Source organism: Colletotrichum jinshuiense, chromosome 6 (genome assembly GCF_051148585.1).
Source record: "Colletotrichum jinshuiense chromosome 6, complete sequence".
NCBI lineage: Eukaryota > Fungi > Ascomycota > Sordariomycetes > Glomerellales > Glomerellaceae > Colletotrichum > Colletotrichum jinshuiense.
In genome coordinates, this window is record NC_139313.1 from 3,455,112 (window position 1) to 3,470,039 (window position 14,928).

The 14,928-nt window shown below is 54.0% G+C and overlaps 5 protein-coding genes across 5 annotated transcripts; all 5 read right to left on the reverse strand.

Moving 5' to 3' along the window:
* Nucleotides 1–665: 665 nt before the first annotated feature.
* Nucleotides 666–1,862, reverse strand: EsH8_VI_000897 (uncharacterized protein; the record flags this gene model as incomplete). The annotated part of the gene is made up of 2 exons (XM_083272150.1): nucleotides 666–1,722; nucleotides 1,786–1,862. The coding sequence occupies 2 exons, from the start codon at nucleotides 1,860–1,862 to the stop codon at nucleotides 666–668; spliced, it is 1,134 nt and encodes a 377-aa protein (XP_083127324.1).
* A 1,202-nt stretch (nucleotides 1,863–3,064) lies between these two features.
* EsH8_VI_000898 (Dabb family protein) lies at nucleotides 3,065–3,495 on the reverse strand (the record flags this gene model as incomplete). The annotated part of the gene is made up of 2 exons (XM_083272151.1): nucleotides 3,065–3,331; nucleotides 3,430–3,495. The coding sequence occupies 2 exons, from the start codon at nucleotides 3,493–3,495 to the stop codon at nucleotides 3,065–3,067; spliced, it is 333 nt and encodes a 110-aa protein (XP_083127325.1).
* Nucleotides 3,496–6,768: 3,273 nt separating this feature from the next.
* Nucleotides 6,769–7,659, reverse strand: EsH8_VI_000899 (uncharacterized protein; the record flags this gene model as incomplete). Its single annotated transcript, XM_083272152.1, has 1 exon — nucleotides 6,769–7,659. The coding sequence occupies one exon, from the start codon at nucleotides 7,657–7,659 to the stop codon at nucleotides 6,769–6,771; it is 891 nt and encodes a 296-aa protein (XP_083127326.1).
* A 1,667-nt stretch (nucleotides 7,660–9,326) lies between these two features.
* On the reverse strand, nucleotides 9,327–11,135 carry EsH8_VI_000900 (acyl-CoA dehydrogenase/oxidase; the record flags this gene model as incomplete). Its single annotated transcript, XM_083272153.1, has 4 exons — nucleotides 9,327–9,820; nucleotides 9,880–10,618; nucleotides 10,681–10,958; nucleotides 11,021–11,135. 4 exons carry the CDS (start codon nucleotides 11,133–11,135, stop codon nucleotides 9,327–9,329), a joined length of 1,626 nt encoding a protein of 541 aa, XP_083127327.1.
* A 1,875-nt stretch (nucleotides 11,136–13,010) lies between these two features.
* Nucleotides 13,011–14,359, reverse strand: EsH8_VI_000901 (multifunctional nuclease RAD27; the record flags this gene model as incomplete). The annotated part of the gene is made up of 4 exons (XM_083272154.1): nucleotides 13,011–13,529; nucleotides 13,588–14,149; nucleotides 14,203–14,207; nucleotides 14,261–14,359. 4 exons carry the CDS (start codon nucleotides 14,357–14,359, stop codon nucleotides 13,011–13,013), a joined length of 1,185 nt encoding a protein of 394 aa, XP_083127328.1.
* Between the last annotated feature and the right edge of the window lie 569 nt (nucleotides 14,360–14,928).

Consider the following 14,928-nt stretch of genomic DNA (forward strand, 5'->3'; position numbering starts at 1 on the left):
CAGCCACGCCACAAGATCAGACTACATTGGCCCTCGTTAACATCATCTGCAAGAGTGTTAGAGTCTATTTCATGTTTGTCAAACCTTGGAAGATGATTATCAAGGTCGACAAAACTATCCTTGAACACGCAAATCCTCGACGTGTTCAACATTCTTCTCAGTGCCATCCACAGCATTGGTTCTGTCATCGATCTCCCTGGTTCTTGGCAGCCATCTACTTTATCTACTCTCGGGTGCCACAGGAATTTCCTATCTCGTGCTGTGACAGATTGGTTGGCAAGAGCTCAAGACCTGATACTGCGGCCTTGTAGTAATTCTGACATACCGGGAGTCGTCTCGTCTCAGTGAGATCAGTGCGCTCTTGATGAATCGGATGACCAGTTGCTCACAGAAACAGCGAGCATCGCAAGCCATTAACCAAACAGGCAGCAAACATGCAGGCGATATATAATAATCAGAAACTTGTATTTCAGGAGCCATACCTAGACCAGGCCTTTCGTTGCGCGCAATCCAGCCAAACCGTTTCCCATTCCAACACAGATGTATCGTTTAAATCATACAAGCGGACACTCGGGTCCGAGTTCCCAACGTCATAAACGACATACAGCCATCAGCAGACTTTTGGCGTCTACTGGTCTTCCAGCAAAAAGACAAAAGAACGGAGCCTATTTCCGTTCCTCAAAATAAAACTTGCCAAGTGCTTCTCCACTCTGAGGGCTTCCCAACGCCGCATTGCCTACCCGCGACTCACCTCCGTCCAGGCGTTCCCGAAGCAGACGCTCGGCGGTATCGCGGGCCGTGGGGGTTGTGCTGGTATTCGGTTGTGAGGGTTGAGGGGCAGAACCGGGTCCCTTGTTCGTGGTGTCGACGTACATCTCGTCACTGGGCACGCCGGCGCCATCAACGGTCGTGCCGTCCACCATTCGCGCATCTCGACGTTCCTGCATGGCGGCGGCGCTGGTCGGGGTGTCGCCTCCCATGTTCACGTCGCGGTTCCGCTGCGTCGGGATGCCATCGCTGAGACCGGAGGCGCTGCGCTCCAGACCCCACACGCCGCCGGCCTGGCCAGCGACACCGGGAATGGGCCGGCGTTGGTAGATGGGGCCAGACACAGTGCTGTTGGCACCCTCGCCGAAGCCCACGAGGCTGGCGGAACCATCATCGCTCATGCGATCGTCGTAACCTCCAGTGGATCGCGTCGTCACATCCTCGTCCATTTGCTCGGGCTCGGCGCCCATGCTGTTGACCGAGTCAGCCTCACGGTAGTTGGTATCCATGCTAAACATGTCCTCGTCTTGCTCGCCGGGAGCGGTGCGGGTCTCATTGTCGTCGCCAACATAGCTCTCGGTGGCGCTCGCGGTGCCGACGGTGCTCATCTTGGTGACGGCGGTAGGCTGGCCATGGGCGTCGAAGTATGCAGGCGTGAGGTGTGTGCTGGGCGGGTAGTTGGCGGGGAAGCCGGTAGAGGTGGGGGTGGTCTGGGGAGAAAGGGAGGAGCCGGTATTATGTTGGTGCGGCGGGGCGCGCAGGGTCGAGACTCGCTCCAGGCCGGCGAGGCGGGAGATGCGATCGGCGCGTTCGGCCTCTAGGCTCGTAGTGGAAGGATGGTGGGCATGGCCACGGCTGCCGGCTGGACCCTGCGGGAAGTGACCTCGGTGACCATCTTTAATAGCGGTGGTCGAGAGGGCAGACATGGACGTGGTGGTGCTCGTGGGAGTGCCGCTGCAACAGAAATTGTTAGCTAGGCCAGAAAAGTCCGGTCACCATGAGGAAGGAGCGACGTACGGCATCTCAGACGGGGTGTCTGGATTGGAGGTGGGAGGGGGGAGGTTGATGAAGGTGGGATGCGAAGCTTGCGTCATGGTTGCTTGGTGATGGGCGGCGTTTAGAGCGAGTTAGTTTTGTGACGACGAGGAAGAAGGACGAAGCAGTGGACGATGGAGGTCCGGTTATGTTTGGGTAGCGATGAGGTTGCAGCTCGTTCTCGTGGATCACCCTTGGTGTAGGAATGCGCGGGACAAGGGCGGTTCGTCGCAAACGGTCAGGTAGCTTTAGCTCGATGGCGGGGTTATCAGGTATCGGCGACAGTAGGGATGGATGGATCAGTGCGGGATGTTATCGACGGTCAGAGGGGTATCGCTAAGGAAGCAATCTGCATGTTGCCACTGGTCGTGATGCAAAGAAGTAAAGTTGAGAGTGCGGCGACGTGGAAGTTGTAGAAGCAGGGCAACTCGCGTAGGGAGAAATCTCCAGGGACAGTCCCTTAGGCCAGCCAGCCAGCCAGCTCAGTCATGAAAGTGAAGCGTACCAGATTAAGCTAAAGCAAGTGCTGGGCGTTGGTGGGTGGGGGGCCCCTTCGAGACCGCGGTACCTTGTGCTTCCCAGCTTCCCTTCCCTTGCAGAGACAACCAGCCAGCTGGAGAAGGAAAGAAAGGCCTGGTGGGGGAGAGGATGGGGAGCGAAGCGGAGGGGAATGGGAAGTGACGGGGCTTGTGGTGGGCAGCGCAGCACCGAACCAGGTACCTCTCCTGGCGTCCGGCAATGACGTACGCTGGATCCCGGTACCTTGCACGCCCCGCTTGCATCAGTGGGAGGGAGGGAGAATATTCGATTATCGAGACCTGATTGGACGCCAACCAATAATCGTGATTGGGTCACGGGCTTGGGCCCTCAGGCAGCGATTCCGGACGGCAGGGTGATCTGAGGCCCCAAGGCCTCAAGACCGCATTTGGACCCTGGTTATTTGTTTCTGTCCTTCGTCCCTGCATGCCGTCACCTTTCTTATTGTGCCTGAGCCAGCACCTTAGGTAATTAATTATATCCTCTTTGCCTCTCCGTATGACTCCTCTCCTCTCCCCATGCACCATGATGCCATTTGACTTTCAGCAAGAGGAAACGAGTTATCACGCTCGCCCGTGTGACAGGGTGAGTGAGGCGAGTGGCTAGATACACATTGCCCGGTGGAACCACAATGTCATGCTACACCAAGCCATTGTCGTGAGTGGTGGTTGTTGAGCCACATCAAGCCGACTCGAGTCTCCCCGTCATTGAACCGAACCCCCCGTCAAAACACGCCCGGCGTAAAGTCAACGACCCGTGCCTTGAGGATCACCTTGCCCGCCTCCTCGACGAAGGCCAGGTGCGCCGGGTCCTTGAAAACGTAATGGTCTCGGTCCTCGGCGTTTTCGAACTCGGCAACAAACACATGCGTGATGCCGCTCTGCATTCCCTCGGGGCTATTATCCAGCCCTCCGACCATGGATTTGATGTACGTCTTTTTGGATGTCGGGTGGATGCATTTGTCCTTGAGCGCAAGCATCGACTCGCATATCTGATCAGCGTCAGCCGTCACTGCTCTCGTCCTGTCCGCCTCTCCTTCCCCTCTCTCGAACCAAACACCAGTCCCCTAGCATCGGATCTAAAACGTACCCTATTCACCTCGTCCTGTGGGATAAGTTCCTTGAATTGAAACTTTACAACGTGGATGATGGTCATGGTTTGTATGAGTGGACTTGCTGGTCAATGAAGTAAAAGGTTGGAAGTGATAAAAGTGGTCAAGATTTCTGCTGTCTGTCCGCTGCTCCGAGTTCGTTTTGCTGCCACTTTTCAGGTGCATGGCGGGGCTTATTCTTCGATACCTCTCATACATCGCCAATAAACGTCATGTTTCCGACAGTGCGGGGCTCGGCCAATCAAACGGTCTCGGTCTTGTACTCCAGTTGAGGAGAGAGCCACACTCGAACTACTATGTTGACAAACACTAGATGCCGGCTTGTTTCCCAAAGGTGTCCTTAGCAAAATACAGAAGGGAGACAAAACGCAACCGCGCAGACAAATGACTGCAGGATGGAAAAATAAGAAAAGGAGTAAACCGGGAGTAGAGGCAAAGGAACGGGCACCCTTCTGTTTATATTGCCAGCTGTGTGGTTTTATTTCATGTGTCGGCCGCTGGCAAAGTCTAACCCCGCGTTCATCTGTTCACCATGTGTTGGTGCTTTCCCCTATTTCCTTGCCCAAGGTCATAGGACATTGCAGGGAGCTACTTTAAGAACCCAGCAACGGGTTTCCTTTTCTCCTTGGAGCTATACGAATCTGTGATGACATTCTCAATGATCGGGGCTGTTGACTTTCCTGTTGACTTTCCTGTTGACTTTCTCCTCTTGATATTCAAATCAACTTTGGTTATTTCAATACTCTCCTTAGTAAAACAGAAATACAAGTTGGAAACTCGTTTACAGCATCCATTGCTGGGCCCTTGTCATACGCCTTCATCCCAATCTGGAAATACCCGACCACAAAGGATCTTCAGTTCACCCATACCAATGTTGTTCGCTTGATGGAGATTGTCTGGTGTAGGGTAGTTGATGTAACTGAAGGACAAAGGTGCCCCTGATCTGTTGGTTCTTGGAACTCCGCTTGCCCCAGCGGAGTGTGGCTGTGAACCCAGGACTTTTTTCCGACCCGGCGCCGCAGGTGGTTGTCTGGGTCATTCTCGTAACAAAGCATGATGGAATTCTGGTGTGTGTTCTAACCATAGCAGTTAACCCCTAGGGCGAGTTCTTTTTAGATAGGTCAAACTGAGAAGACAGAAAGATGGGCTAAAGAAGAAAAAAGTATAGAGCACGAAGTACAGAAGAGAGTTGATAGTTGACATACCTGAAGATTGATAAGAGACACTGGCGGTGCTAGAACCTCGGACAACGCACCAACAGAATCCCGGAACAAGTTCCACGCCTGGCCAGTGCTCGGCACGAAACTCTCGCCATTGAAGAATTGTCTTCCCAAGGCCAGCACTGAATGATACGGAGAAGATTACAACCGGTTTAAACTAAACACTTAATCTAGAAAAGACCCAAAGCCTGCGTACAGAAGTCTTCCCGGTCGAGAAACGGGTAGAGGGATGGATGGGTTGGGAAAATGCCGAAAACTGTTATGCTTTGGCATGGGAATTCAATTCGAAAAATCTAATTGCTTTCCCTCTAGGAACAAATTTACGATTTGAGGGTGTAGGCTTTCTGAAACTGGGGGTTCTGAAAGGCGACACTCTCCCAAGGAAAGGTCTCCTTGTGACAAATCAGTTTCTTCACGAGATTGTTGAGGCTCTCCACTAGTTTTCTTAGACAGTATGTGCCGAGTCTCACAGCTAGTGAAGCCACCCGGTTGTCGGAGAACAATGATATGGAGGAACTCAGGACTGAGGTCTGTTAGAACTTTTATGACCACCCGTGATTTACATGCTCAGCGAGCTTTGGCTTGCCTCTGCTGTCAGGCCTCTATATCGATACCAACAGTAAGCAATCGAAAACTTCGTAAAATGCTTGAGGTTATTAAAACCCCCAAAAGCCGACGGACGTTGGCAACTGTAGACTCATCAGAGATAAAAACGCCTTGGGAATTACCGTGTAGAACCCGATCGATGAATAGATCAACATTGCCGGGGCCGGGCCGAAGCTGGCGTTAGCATCGGGCGAGTCGATGTAAACTAGTGCAGCTATAGCAGCGAAGCGTCAGCAGTTGGGAACTTCAGCTGGAAAATATTCATGTCCGTAATATGAGGCAAGAATTTTCTTGGTTTGATCGACTTTCCAGTCGTGCTCTACACCGGAAGGCACTGAAGCTGCAAGGTTCATTGCGATTCTGACAACAGCACAAACCATTAGAGTGTTTTGTGAAACAATGTTATAGTTTGTAAGTGCAGAACCCAACACGCAATGAAGGCATGTTGATGGTCCATCTTGGGGGCTGCCCGAATTCGGAGACGGAACTTTACGATATCAAAGGTCAATGGCTGCCCACACCACGTACCAGCTCTGGGTGTCATAACAATCTATCGAACCTTCCAAAGTCTGCACTGGTCACAAGACTTGTTCACTTTCATCTCCCGAAATTCGAAATGATTATTGATTTTGTCGAAACCGTGGTCAGGACTCCCACGGTCACAGCACAATTCGTTCAGTAAACTCATCCAACACGCCAATCGTGCTGGGGATATCTTCTGCTCAAGATCAGGCCAAGTGACTTTGTCAGATGTGTTCCCGTGTGACCACACCCGGGAATCGCTCAGTGGGATATGAGGAAAGCAAATGACGACAACAGCTTTAAACGGACAGGATCTCTTAATAGCCCTCCATGTTTCCTACTCATAGCTTTGACTAATATGGAAACCGATCATGAGATGGTTGGGTAAAATATACCAGACCATCTAGAAGTGCTGAAGGTAAAATGGACGAAGCTGGCGAAGAGATGTCTGCACTCTAAGTCCCTACGCGACATCTGTTTTGCCCTGAGATTCCCGGGTCCAGCGAAACACTCCTTTCGTCTGTCTTAATCGACTATCTTGGCAAATTATTTGCTGAAAACGAAACTTTTGGCCTTAAATATCTTTACTGCAATGATCAGTGGAGTTATCAGCAGACTCTCTGGGATTCACTAGCTAGGTTGCTTAAGCAGCTGTCTCAAACCAGAGGTTCTCTCGAGAGGTTGTTAAGGCCCCGTCAGATCAACGCTTGGTATAGACAGGCTTGGGGGCCAAGATATTGCACTGATTAGGAATTATTATTTACTATAATCGCTACGTGGAGATATATATACTCATGAATCCTTCTCCCTCCAATGCATGGCCATGGGGTAGTCCCAGCGGGCCATCCGGACGGAGGCGGAACCGAACTTTTAGATTATAGTTACACGCTTTCTCATACCTCATCCCCCCTAACCTTTTCCCGCTTCTCTCGCCTTCTTTTATATATATATAAACACACCTCCAACTCTTTATAGCAAGAAGATGAAACTAACAGCAAACGCACATAAAAGGCCCACCAACGGCATGACGCTGACGGTCCTCAGGGCAGGCCCGCCGGCCATCTTGATGTTGGTCGGAGTCGATGACGCGGAGCTGGTGCTGGTGACACTGGTGCTGAGAGTCGGGGACGGGGAGGTTGTGGTAGAACGGGTCGATGACAAGGGGACCGAACTGTTGGAGATGGTGGCGGGGGCGGTGGACTGCAAGTCGTTGCGGGTGATGGTTGAGCAGGTGCCGTTGAAGTAGCAGCGCGTGAAGGTAGCCAGCGGAATGGTCGCGGTGGTGTTGTTGAAGGGCCGGATGCTGGTGGCGGTGCTGGTGCGGCTGCTGTTGCTCGTCAACCTACTAGAGGATGAAATGGACGCGGCCGTCTGAGAATTGGTGTTGGAGCTGGAGAGGAGGGTCAGGGAGGTGGAGATGCCTGATGTTGACGCTGTGCTCTGAGAAATGACCGACGAGATTGTCGGAGAACTGACAGAGGCGGTAGATGAGGCGGTGGCGGTCGAGATGGAGGAGACCGAAGATGAGCCAGAGCTACTGCTGCCGCTGCTGCTGCTGTCGCTACTACTGCCACTACTGCTGCCACTACTACTACTGCTACTGATGCTGCTGATGCTGCTGATACTGCTGATGCTGCTGATACTGCTGATGCTGCTGATACTGCTGATGCTGCTGATACTGCTGATGCTGCTGGTACTGCCGGTAGAGGCTGTATCGCTCACGGAGCCGGTCACTGTGATAGTAACAACAGGCCTAATTGTAGTGGTGACTGCGACGATAACAACGGACGGTGACTGGGCGTTGACCCCGGCCAAGATGGCGGCGCCGGCAACGAGGCGGATGATGTTGGTTGAGACCATTTTAGAAACCGGGTGCCAGGCGGGCCTAGCGAGCGTTGCGGTCGGGTCGAGTACACAGGCTCGAGAAAGCGCGGGTGGCAGGGAAAAGCGAGTGTCGGAGCGAACGATTCACAGTGAATGGGCTCAAGGTGCTGGCTGTCGAGTTGTGTTTCTTGCAAGGACGGAGTAGGACGGGCTGCTCAAAGGCGGCCCGAGGGGGGCGCTTGTTATAGCGGTCGGTGACATGGTGGACAGGCAGTTAACCGGGAACGGTCATTTGCAACAGGGCGCAGGATGAAGGTCGAGCATTTTCTAGACGAATTTGGAGGGCGGTCAAGAGCATGCCGGAGGGGCGAGATGGCAAATGGTATCTGGGAGCAGTCGAGGGGTGGCGTGCGCTCCGCGTGCGCTCTGCTAGTTTGGACCGTTTGGCCGGCGCCATATGCCGGACTGTCGGCAACGACGGGCGACGGAATTGGTAAAGACGGAGGCCTGTACCCTCTATTGCGTACACTGGGGGGCGAACGTCGAGGACGCGTGGGGGAGCGAAGGAACCGAGTTGGGACCGGCTCGGGAGGCTCGGTGAGGATTCGTCGGATTCGGACGGACGAGATCGGTTCTTCTTTTTAAGGGTGAGACAATTTGCGCCACGAGGTATGGCGGCTGTTCCGTGGTAGCACCAGAACTGTGTGGTGTGTGTAGGTTTCTCCATATCTATCCCGGGTTTGAATAGAGATGGTTCAGGTCCAGCCCGGCTGACAAAGGAGGGAAAGCGGAATATAACGAGGCGCAATCAGGGCGGTGTGAATATTGAAGAAGCAACACATCCGTACAGCTGGGAAGCGCCTCACTTGCGCCAAGAGCAGGCTTATCCAAGCCCAGGGTTTGCGACATCGTCATGGACAATGTGTGCCCCTGCCGATGGGCAAACCGGCCCAGTTTCCTACATTCCAGTCTGCCTGTGTGTGCATCAGAGGTATTATTTCATTCAAAGTTTGGCCAGCACCCCCGCACGAGAAACTTACACTGTCGACATTCTATTTTCATGTCATTCATATTGGCAGATGGTGTCAACACAAGCTGCGGAAACTGGGCTTCTGAGTGGTCTTCTGTTCAGGCAGGCGCTCGAAACTTCTCTTCGAGAAGTTTGATGAGATCAAGATGTTGAGCAGTAGCACTTTCTTTCACCCTGCCTAGCAATCAATTGCGCGGCGATTCATCCCTTGTTGGCTGGTTTCCTGGTTTGCTGCGAGGTTCCAGGTCATGGAAGAAGTGGCCGCAAACAGACAAAATTCGTCGCCGGCTTGCCCATGTTGGGAAAGGCGCATTCGGCCTCACAAGGCTGCATTCGCACCACCAGGGGGGCAGGGGGCAATGTTGCAGAGGTAAGGATCGATGGAGTTGAAGACATTGTATTGCGGGATGGGTATGATTACGGGGAACATAATTGAGATTCTATCCGACCTGTAGTGATCAGTCATAAGGACCGTTGAAAAGATCCGGCAGGAACCAGATATGTGAGGGATTAATGATCAATGAGCCATGTATTCATCTAGACTCCGAACCCAGTTTTGCCTCCATGCAAAACGCCTTAACAAATGAAAGATTTCCAAGCTGTTCTATTCATACATGACATGATTGTCTTAAAATCCACCTCGCCCCTTGACCCACTCTTGTCGTATTACGGCTTACAGCTTCATGCCCAGTGCCTTGTGCACACGCATGCTCTGCCTGATGCTGAGGTCAAGCATAATCTCCTCACTACCACCGGGGATGGCGTACGCGCGCACGTCACGGTAAAGTCTCTCGACCTTGCCGCCCTGGCCGCCGCGCGAGTACGACAGACCACCAAAGATCTGTGACGCTTCGCGGGCGCAGAATTCAAAGGTGACAGTGCTCTGGGCCTTGAGAGAGGCAATGGCACCACCAAGCTTGAGCATGGCCTCGGTCTCACCCATCTTCTGGCACTGGAAGATAAGGTTCTCGAGCCAGGCGTATGACGCCTCAATCTGGCGGGCCATGTGGGCGAGCTTGAGGCGGATGACGGGGTGCTCAATGAGCTTCTTGCCAAAGGTACGGCGCTTGTTGGCATACTTGACGGACTCCTCGTAGCAGACACGAGAGAACCGAATGCACTGAATGATGATACCGATACGCTCATGGTTGAAGTTGGTCATGATGACTAGAAAACAAAATCAGTGGGGGGGGACAAGGATAAAACTTGAGTCTGGGTTTTCGTACCTCTGAAGCCCTGGTTCTTCTTGCCGAGCAGGTTCTCGACGGGCACCTTGACATCCTCAAAGGTGATGTAAGTAGTGCCGCTGGACCACACTCCCTGGCAGTCCATGCGTCTTGTGGTAACACCGGGACCTCTCTCGATGAGCAGCAAGCTGACACCGTTCATGCCGGGGCCGGCTGTTCGGACCGCCGTGGTGAAGTAGTCACACCAGATACCGTTGGTAATCCACTTCTTCTCGCCGTTGACAATGAAGTGCTTGCCATCCTCGCTAAGCTTGGCCTCGCAAGTCAGGTTGGCGACATCGGAACCGGCATCAGGCTCGGTGATGGCCAAGCAAATGCGCTTGTCACCGTTGAGGATGCCAGGCAGAATGCGGTCGACAAGGGCCTTTTGGCCAAACTTGACGAGGGGCGGGCAGCCAATACCGAAACCACCGATGACATTCCAGACGAAGCCACCGGAAGCGGCGCGGGAGAGCTCGTCAGTCAGGAGCATCTCGTGGAAGAGATCCCAGTCCTCAGGAGCCACGGAGGCCACGGTGTTCTTGGTGTACTGGGTCGGGTAGTGGACACCGAGGAGACCAGCAAGGTATCCGCGCTCGCCCATCTGCTTGTAGATTGAGGGGTCGACCTCCTTCTTCTCATCCCACTCGGCAACGAACGGTTCGACATTGGTCTCAACCCACTCGCGGATCTCTGTGCGGAGGGCAGCGTGTGTCTCGTTGTAGTAGGGAGTGTGGTACTGCAGACGACAGGTTAGATGCTGCTGGACATGAAATCGAATTGCGGACACGGTGAACTCACAGCTTGGTACCAGTTGGGGTCGGCGTAGGGAATCAGGTCGCCGAAGGGGTCCATGGGCTCGGACTCCTCGTTGTTGGCGGCAGGAGCCTTTCTGGGGGCGGCCTTCTTGGGGGCGGGAGCGGCGGCGGGGGGAGCGGCCTCAACGGGCTTGGGCTTGCTGTCGAGAGAGCCAACCTGCAGCTTGGCCTTGTACTTCTTCAGGATGCCCTCGTTGTGGTACTTCCAGAATTGCTTGGAGGCGTCCTTGCCGGCGACACGCTGGAGGATCTTCTTGCCACCTGAACGGGGAAGGTCAGAAGTGGCCCCAAGGAGGATGAGGATGGGATGATGCGAAACTCACCTGGGTGGTCATCCTGGAACTTTGTGAGGTCGTAGACGTCGCCATCGACGATGATGTACAAGTCCTCGGGCTTGTTGTGCGACGCAACGTCGCCGGTCGAGAAAGTCTTGGACATGATGATTACGGGTAGCTAGCTGTGTGTCGGCCGGCCGATTTGGTAGACGCTCGTGGGATGGGTATAAGGAGTCTACAGGCGGAGCGGAGTAGAGAGGGGAAACAAAGAACCTTGAGCAGAGATGAGAGGGGACGAGGGGGGGCAATTATGTTTAAAGACGACCTGGACGGGAGAGGTTTGTCTGGGGAAATGTGTTGAAAACGAGTCGCGACGGCCAAGGTTCGGCAAATGCTCCACGGCAGACAATCACATGCTTGCGGTAAAGTCGAGGCCAGGTCAGGTCAGATCAGTCAGGTACCTCTCCTTGCGTTGGCGGGGAAGCTAAGGTGCATGGAGCAAGAAGGGTACCTCGCGCATCCGACCCAAATGGAAGGATGGCGCGGCGGACCCAGCAGCACCCAAAGCAGCGGAAGAACGAGCAGCAGTCCAATGCCAATGTACCTCTGCGCCCAAATCCCACGCCAAGGTACATGGATGACCCGACCATTTGTCGACAGGCACGCTGTGCTTCCCGTGCAGCGCAGCGGTACTCCATGCGTATTCCGAGGCTGGAGAGCTGGCCCTTGGCTCCCCGGTTCAAGGTTCCCCCACAGCAACCAGCTCAGGTTGGGTAACTTGAATTAGTGCACTGCAGCGAACATGCGGAATCTCGGGGGCAATTGTGTGGGGAAGGAAATGTGTGCCGAACCGAAGCAATGCCAATTACTGGTTTCCATTGTCTGCACAGGCATTGGCTCGGGGGCTGGGCAGGATGGGTTTGAGAGCCGTGGCTAGTAGCCTTTGTCATGGGGGAGGGCAGGGGGGTAATGCACTAATTCGTGTCATGTGCTCTCGTGCAGTGCAGCCTCTTCTCGTCCTGCCTTGTTCCAGCAAGTGTCATTGACTTTTGCTCTGTTTGGCCTCGCCGTACTTTGTGTGGCCTGGGGTCGTTTTGGTGCGACTGGCTGGCCGTGTGCATGTGATGATTCTTCAAGTCTGTTTCGGGCGTCGCATTCTCTCCTTTCGGCTGATGTCATCAAGCGGTCCCTCCCTCCTGCGCTGATGCTTATGCTGGCAAGAGTGGAACCGACCCCGTACCTCGGCATCTTTTTAGGATGCCCTCGGCCAATGGGAACCGCGAGGTTGGTCAGGTGGGGGTACCCCCGCCGCCGCTTTTGCTGTCCGTGGCACGGCGGCATGTCCACACTGCTCTCTTTTCGAGGTAGCGTGCCGATCGAGGTAGCGAAGCGCTCAAGTCGACCAGGCATGCACATGACAAGCCGACAACCGACCGCGAAAGCGGAGGGGGGCACAAAACCCCATGGGGCAGAGTACCGGAGATCTCACCGTGATTACCACCCGCCTAGAGGGATTGACTTCGCCATATTTTCACTCCCACAAAATGGCACGTGGGCTGGGCTGGTCTGGATGAACCAACGACGGCAACGGGTGGGGGAGAGGGGCTGGATATTTGCCTTGAACAATTTGTCCGAACCTCAGCCATCTTCCATCTGTAAGCTGGGGAAGGCGACGATTCGGTCAAGCTAATGTCTATTCACTCTCTTCATTGGATGTTTTGGCCTGAGGCGAGGCACAAAACCACGCACTAATTGGTAGGAATGAAGCTCAATTTCCGAGAGTATTGCTCAGTTCGTTGCTTGCAGGTCCACCCAAGCAACGCATTTGACATACGTTTCCACCCACCGCGATAGCAAACCATCTCACTTTTGACCCCAAACGCCGTAATCCACGTCAAAGTAACCCGCATTGGGTATCATCCCACTGCATCTCCTCCCATACACGATGCCGTCCTGAATAGACAGCCTAAAAAAAAACAAAGAAATTTACCACTTCGAAATTCGTTAGCTTCTCCTCAACTGCCAGACAATGTCGGGACTAAGCCCCACGAGGCTTTGCCTTGGCAGCTGCCTTCTCCTTCTTTTCCGTCTTCTGCTTCTTCTTCTTCTCTTCATTCTTGGCGTCCAGCTTCCGCTTGTGTGCTGCCTTTTCCTCGTCCGTCTTGGGAATCACCTTGAAGAAGCCGTCTAATCGAACCTGTTGGTTGCTCTTCAGGTTCTTCTCTAGCCTGGCACCTCCCGCCCGGACACGGTCCTCGGAGAAGCCCTTCTCCGTGACAAGGTATTGAACCAGCCCATCCATGTCGGGCTTCTCCCACTTAAAATCGCACAGCGGGTCATCCGCCGACCTCACGTCAGGCTTGAGGAAGAGCTCCCGGGCGTCCTCGAACGGCCAGTCGTCTGGGATCACGTATTTTTGCTTTGGGTCGTTCTTGAACGCCTCGACTAGGTTCTCCAATGTGCCGTGCTCGCGGATGAGCTTCAACGCTGTCGATGGGCCGACCTTGGGGATGGGGTCGAGGTAATCGCAGCCGAGGAGAATGCAGAAATCGACAAACTACACAGTGAGTAAGCTAAAAAGAATCTTGCACGTAACAGCGACGAGTTGGACGTACCTGGCTGCGTTCCATGTTGAGACCTTCCAGCACCTTGTCGATGTGAACCTCCTGAATGGGCTCCTTCCGCTGCTCACTGAAGGTCAAATGACGCAGCAAGATGGGCGTATCAAAGGTGAGGGTGTCCATATCCTCACTAGCGGCCGCATATACCTTGCCAGCACGGGCAAGCACAGCGCACTGGGCTTCGGCTTCGGTTGGCGCAACAATGTAGGGGATACCCATCAGCTTGAGCAGCTTCTGACAGTCGGCGTTGTGCTCGCGGGTGACCCGCACCGTCCTCCGGGAGAACTTCTCAATATCCTCCGCGGTACCCGTCTCCTTGGCTTCCTCCAGACCCTCGTTAGCTTCCTGCTTTCTTTGGAATCTCTTGGCCAATTCGCCAGACTTGAGCTTGGGCGGAGCGCCGTCGAAAACGTAAAGGGGCTTGATGCCGTTGTCGACCATTCGGAGCGTACGGTAGAAGAGACCCATAAGATGTGATGTCGTCTCTCCGCTGTCATTCATAAGTTGCTGACCATCGGATCGCACGGCGATGAGGAAGGAGTAGATGCTCATGGACCTGGACCTGGGTTAGCATGTGCGAAGTGCAACTGGCTTTGCTGGGAAGCCTACGCATCCTGTTGACTGTCAGCAGTGCTCCTTGGCCAAGAAGCAGTAGGGTCACACGTACAATGGCGACTTTGCGGCCAAAGTGGCCCTTGATCTCTCCCTCCTTGATGGCATCTGGAGCTTCCTCCTTGATGATCTGGAAGAGGTGTTTGATACCCATCTTGCGTCGCTGCAAGTGGCCGATTCAATAGGGCGGGTTCGTCGATGAGTTGTTAATAAGGAACGGTGGCAGAGCACAGAATTGAACAACAACAGAATGTATGAGTGTCGAGGGGGGTGAAGTCAGCAGCCAAAAAAAGTTGCGAGAGGTTTCGGTCGCGAGCAGTGGCTGCCGGAGTGGGGGTGAGTAAGGAATTGTATGGGAAGAGCACGAGCTTGACGCGCGCCGCACTTTCTTTCGTGAGGTCATGACGCGCCTTTCGATCCGGTAAAGCCCCACCACGCGTTTAATTGATTTCAAGTGTCACCAGCTGGGAATGCCTGCCCACCCAGCCACCAACATTCTTCCGGCGACCTTTCGGCGGCCTTTATTCCGACATGTTCTGATCAGTCCAAGACAGGGCGGCCAAAGTGAGGACACAATCGATAGTGCCCACGATGGACAGGAAGCCCGCCCGATAATTTCTGCCTGGGCTTCATCGCAAGTGCAGCCATAGCAGCGTTTACGGAAAACCCCTCCCAATGGCAAACTAAATCTTAGCACCAGCAGGTTAGTGTGGCTGACAGCAG